Below are 6670 nucleotides of genomic sequence, written 5' to 3' on the forward strand. Positions count from 1 at the left end.
ATATTACTATCTAAATTTGTAAAATGTTTTTTTCCTGTTTAAAAAATACAGAAAGAAAATAGCTTATTTTTTATCTAATCTCTTCAAAAATTTCTTTTTTTTTATGGAAGATTAATTGTTTAAATTCCAATTTTAATAATCGAATCTTTATATCGTTTGTATATAATCCGGTAATTATACTATAAAATGGAACGAAACGAAAAGAAAATTATGCAAAACAGAATCATTTTACAAAAGAGGTCAATTCCAGAAGTTGTCAGATACCAATCGCTGAAATAAATGAGTGGTATCAAGGAGCGATATTGCGTACATAATGAATATCATTGATCAAATATCAATTTGATTAAATATCAATTGAATATAACTACGACCGGAGTAATATAGAAATCTACCAGAAACATTATTAAACTCTCTTATCAAATGTCGATGGAATCACTGTAATAAGATCGAGTATTCCATTTATAATATTATTTAATTTATTGTTAGAAAAATAAAAGTAAATAAAAAGAAGTGTTAAAAAATTACTGTTTAGTTTATATTTCACGCAAAAGAACCGCAATTAAAAAAAATATTAAAATGCATATAAGAATAATCATAAGATAATATGATTAACATACATAATGTGCAAGAAGTGCAATGTAAAACGAATTCCTCTTTCGACGACAAAGAAAGAAAAATTAATTGAATAATAACAAAGTAGTAATAAAATAGAAAGAATAATAAAGAAATAGAAAGATAAGCAATAAAGAAATGAAAATAGTTATATGTATCATCGCTTCGTAATGAAAAGCTAACAGTTCATTCGCGATATTGAACTATCGTTGGATATACGTAAATAAACGAACGTGACTGTTGAATGAGCGATTTTCTTTGGAAAATACAGAGAAAAAGGGAGAAAAGATGGAATTACGAAAAATCAAAGAAAGAGAAAACGACAGAGAAAGTTTCATTATTATTACAGACACGAGGATTATTCGTTCAACTTATAATTAATACTAACTAACTCGGACGTCTTTCCCACTGATTTCATTATTTTTTTCTTTAAAAAAATATAATATTTTACACACGAAATTATTCTTTCCACACGAATTTAGTTAACTACTGAAACAGTGGTGAAGCTGGTATATAAAAGAATATCTGAGAAGAAACTCTTTTAATGAAAAATAAACATAAAAATTGTGTTTATGATGCTTCAGTTCCTTTGATATATAATTACAAAATGTAAAATTTTATGGACAATAGAAAAAAGCGAGCTCTCTCGAAAATTAACTTTCAAAAATATCTACACAGAAATCCACTTAGCGCACTTAATGGAACTAGTAATATTAGTCATCAATGTTAAAGTAATAAATTTATATTATCTAAACTGATAATGAAACTAAATTGATGATAACGCCAACAAAATATCATCAAGAGTAAAATAATAATTAATGAAAAATATAGAGATGCATCTCGTTAAAAATATCGAAATTCAGTAAACTTATATAGCAAGAAAACGTTATAAGTTTAAAATTCCGCAGAAAAACGTATGGAGACCTGTTGAACTCAACCAGATCAACTTGGTAAAATTCTCATACGGATTCATACTTATTTTCGTTTTTCGTTTATTTAACAACTTAAGAAAAGTAAAGAAAGTTACCTTTGCTATTATTTATTACTATTATAAATGTGAAAATGTCGAAAGAAAAATATGAATCGATATTATGGATATTTTCTGATATCGGTGATCATCTCCATTACGAAGAAATTTCGTCGATTTTCTTGATATATCGAAATCTCTTGGAAGCGAAATATGAGAAGGATTTACATTGAGTAGGAGAATGGGATAAAACGTCAGAAGAACGGCGCGTTTTATCGACGCCATTTACGACGATACCTTTTGTCCAGTCTTTTCTACTATATCGAAGATTACTGGTCTTTCTTCGATCGATCGAATCGCGCGAAGGGAAACTTCGTGGTTGCACTTTCCCATTTCCCAGCAATTTCCGGAATGGGACATGATCGATCGTGAAACTTTATCTCTCTCGCGCTCTCACTCTTTCTTCATTTTCCTTTGTGTGTGTCATTCTCTTCGCAGCATTTCTTCGCCAATGATTTGATTCGAAGATGAAGGTCAAAATGTCGTTTACGGCACGAGTCATCGATTTTGTGATTATCGACAGGATAAAATTTCTAAAGTTGCACGATCGTTAAAAATATATATGATATTGAGAAATTAGATCGCTGGAAAAACGCAGGAAAAAAGGACTTCTCTTCATCGAAGGAACGAGGTCATGGAAGAAGGCCGAAGTGGTAAAGTCGTTTAGTATTCCGGCGGTATCGTCTTTCAACGTAAAGGTACACCGATTAGCTCTGTGACGAAGGAATCGGCGATCCATAAAGAACTGCGAACAAAATCGCCGACGTGCCGAAAATAAAAGGATATAAAGTAAACGTGACTGGCGTATCGCCGAATTTTCTGACCGATTTCTCAGTTAAATTGCTGCACATTTTTCAGAAATACAGCACGCAAAATAATAACTCACAAAATGAAAAACGTGCCATTAACAGATGCAATTTTTTTAATTTTTGCAATATCGTTAACCATTTTGTCTTTAATAAAATCCATAGAGAAGAAAACGTGATACAATATCATTATTTTCATTCTGTTACAAATTAATCCGATTAAATTCTTCGTCAAGATCCTTAGAATACAAATGAAACGATGCAAAAATTGCAAAATAACAAGTAATAAACGATTAATTTAAAACGTAGAGAGAATAAAAAGAAGATAGAACATGAAGATTAATTAATCGTTTCGTTAAGTTCTTTTTTCTTTGCTGATAATAATAAATAATTAAATAAGAGAATACTTCTCGCATGATAATTATATCTCGAGAGATAGAAAAAAATAAAAATGCAATTTTCTAAATATTAATATTCAATTCTAATATTTAATTCTTCTGTCTTATATCTTATATCTTATTCTATTAATTATCATAACATTTTATTCCACAGTTATTAACATATTCTTTAGCACGGTTTTTCAATGCTTTCGTATCCGAAAATTCCATATCGAAATATTAAATAAACGCTTTGTCTGCTTAAAGTTAAACTTACCTATAGGTGATGAACGCAAACACCAGGGCCACCAGGGACAGACTTCCTCCGAGCACGACGATAAGGCTGAGCACGCCGTCTTGGTCGAAGGAACTTGCGATTCCCGTGGAAACGCCATTAGCTATTCCGCCGCCGGGTTGCGGAAAACCATGAATCGCGCCGGTGTAGAGCGTCTCCATGTCGCCGTTATACCAGCATCTACGACAGAATAAATCCAATTTATCAAACGAATACAAATGAAAAGCAAACATGAAGATAATTAGAAAGAAAAGGATAATTAATATATGTAAGGGAAAAATATGGAGACATTGCCGTTTTTGAAGTTTTAATTACCACATATCCTTAATTAAGGAAAATGATAGATAATGAAAAATAGGGAAATAGATTTAATTAACTGGAATTAATTAATGCATGCGACAGCGCAAATATTTTCGCCATTTACTCGATTCCGATGAAATTAAAGGAAGAATATAAATTAATAATAAACGTTTACCGCGATCCGGAGAAACGTTTATCGCAATAGCTTTGGCTTTCATCGTCGTAAATTTTAATTAGCAACAGAGACTATCAACTCTCGGGACACAGATTTTGACGATTCAAAATATTAGGAATATCAGAGATTACCGCACCTGAGGAAACAGTTTTGTGTAATATATTCGGACTGCTGCACGTGTTACTACTATATCTCTGGATGATATCAGAGATTCGGTCCTGAGTAAATCTTGGTCTAGCATTATTAGAACAAGGACACTTTATATCATATATTATATAATACTGTAATTTAATTTTCTTGTCATAAAGATAATGCAAATCTTAATATGATTTCAATTATATTTAAATATAAAGAACATAATTATATCTGTCTCTACGAATTTTTTTAGTATTTAAGAAAATGAAAGGAAATAAAGCAAGCGCAAAATATGTTTTAATTATTTAAATATCATTGGCAAAATAATAACAACAATTTTAATATGCCAAATGTTAAACTTATTTTCAACTCATACATTTTGATTAAAATTGTAAAATCAATTATTTCCGAAATATGTTGTTTGTCTTATTTTGTTATTTTCCTGTGCAACAATTCCAAATTATTTATCAAAACTGCAAATCTTGATCTCAACTTATCCGATACGAACTCCAATAACTGTCGGACTTGTTTCAATTTATTTCACTAGCACGCATTGACGAACTTGCAAATCTTTTTTCAAAGAATATCATCGTAATTAAATTGAATATTCAAAAAAAGATAATCAAATATACATATATTATGTATTTTATTTTGAAAATGATATAATCAAATGGTGTATTCAATACATAATTGATGCAGATAATTAATTAAATATTTCTGTTTTTCGCGTATGTATTTGATAAATTTATTTATCCATTTACGTAAACAAAATTGGATTTCATTATCTCAATTCGACGTAAATGATTTTATAATTTATGCGAGCGTGAACCTTATTGTGGAAAACATGGATGTGCCGTGAAATCGTATACAAGATATATTGAATGGCGATGTTAGCCGATCAAATATAATTAACTTGTTAATTGTGAGCACAACATTTGCATTGTCAACTTCAGGTAACAATGTATGAGCAAAAGTTTTCCACGTCACGGCAAATCGATCAATCTTTCTCATGAACTGGTCAGCAAACGAGATTTTTAAATTAATAATAATACGTATGCTAATTTCCAAGTTGTTAGTTCAATCACGAAGTTTTAATTGAATCAATCATTTTAAAACCTTCAATTAATAATTTAAATTTTGCACGAACACAATGTAAACGTGTTTTTATGTACTTTTTATACGTGTTTTTTATTTAGCCATCACCTAGATTCATTATAAATGTTTCTTTTCCTTATAACCTGCATATACCAGTAGCAAATTAATAATACTGTGGCACATTTATTATTAAATAAGTATTGATGTTATACTGACTAACATAATTCATTAATTTAGTTAAATTATTAAATTATTGATATAAAATCGACTTAATTAAATTATTAAATTATTAATATAAAATCAACACACTCTTACAAATATCAAAAAATGTTATTTGTTAAAGTAAATAATTATGTTATTTTAATAAAAATATTTACAAAACTTTTTGTTTATTGTTTTTGTTAAAATCATATCCTCCATGCTTGTCACTTCATACTCTAACTGGGTGAAAGGTAAGAAGCTTTGCAAGTAACATGACTTTTATTTCTTCACGACAATACTTTTCACGCAATAACACACAATTCATCATCCATCTCGAGAACTTTCACGACTCCTTCTTCTAGGAAAGCAAGCTGTATGACATTGCAACGGTGTACAACGGTGAAAAGGGCTTCTAGCCTTTATCCGACATTCACCAAAAGCATACGAAAGCCATGCTTCTCTCGTTTGTACGAAATTCACTTTTGCACATAGTCATCTGTGTGTATAATTAATATTTGCATAATATTTTCCTTTATAAAATTTTATTCCAAGTTTTCCTTCTTCTTTCTATTCTTCGGATTTATATAGCGAGAATTCTTTTTGATTGAAAAATTAAAACTGATTAAATTCCATTATATTAAAGAAAAATATAATTTGTATTTATTTGATAATTTTACTTTCGTTTATTAATAGTAGAATAGTATTATGGGATAGTGTTGGAGGGGAATGAAATATAGCATTTCGGAAGCCATCAAATGTCATATATATTGCAATGATGAATGCGATCTACGTGCAACCGACTGGAAGTGCGAAATGGGACATGTCACGTTAACTATTCCAATCAGCACTAGTTGACAACTGCGCGCTACGTAATAATGTTTAATGGCATTCGATGATAGTTTTGCATATCGATCGATAACGATATTGGTTATCAATCGCTCAACCAAAACACAAAATACGTGATAGATAATATTGAGCAACTGTTTTCAAGCTTCATCCGATGAACATTCGTGCAAGTTAGTATCCATTCACCATTTTATTTTGTTCTAAGCTTCACTATGTTCGTCCTAAAAACTTTCTGCGATATTTTTGGACATTCACAGTATCTGTAATCTTGCGCAAATTGCGGCCAATTAATGACTGGTACCGATTTATTGGAAGATTTACAAGTAATTCGGCCTTACAACAAACAGACACTGTCTTTTTATGTCCAGATATACAATGTTCCGATATGTGTATTGAAAAATTATATTTTCAGTAAATATTATGATCAAAAAAGCTCATTTTAAAAGGAATTGCTTAAACTTTAACCAAAAATATTGTAAGTATAGTTATTACTGTATTATAATTATTAATATATCAACCGTTATTAATATATCAAAAGTTATTTGCTGTAACAAAATTTTATGTAACATTTCGAATATACGAAAATATTTTATGAGATACGTCTGCCATTAAAATATTATTTCAAAGCGAATATAAAAATGTATTAATTTCCAACGTTTGTATTTTAAATACCATTAAATGCCGGTAAAACTTTTACTTTAATATAAGAGCATATGATTTTCTATAAACATTCTATTCGATTTTCCTCGTTGCAACTCTAAAAGTAATTGATTGCAATATATATATAAATATATATATATA

At 29.5% G+C, this 6670-nt stretch overlaps 1 protein-coding gene across 1 annotated transcript in view; it reads right to left on the reverse strand.

Moving 5' to 3' along the window:
* Positions 1 to 3095: 3095 nt before the first annotated feature.
* LOC108693730 (codanin-1) overlaps positions 3096 to 6670 on the reverse strand; it is a 12880-nt gene continuing 9305 nt past the window's right edge. Inside the window, exon 11 of the mRNA XM_018202841.1 lies at positions 3096 to 3297. Coding sequence (XP_018058330.1) covers positions 3096 to 3297 — 202 coding nt within the window. The remainder of the gene's footprint in view (positions 3298 to 6670) is intronic.

This window comes from Atta colombica, unplaced genomic scaffold (genome assembly GCF_001594045.1).
Source record: "Atta colombica isolate Treedump-2 unplaced genomic scaffold, Acol1.0 scaffold96, whole genome shotgun sequence".
In the NCBI taxonomy this organism is placed as follows: Eukaryota; Metazoa; Arthropoda; class Insecta; order Hymenoptera; family Formicidae; genus Atta; species Atta colombica.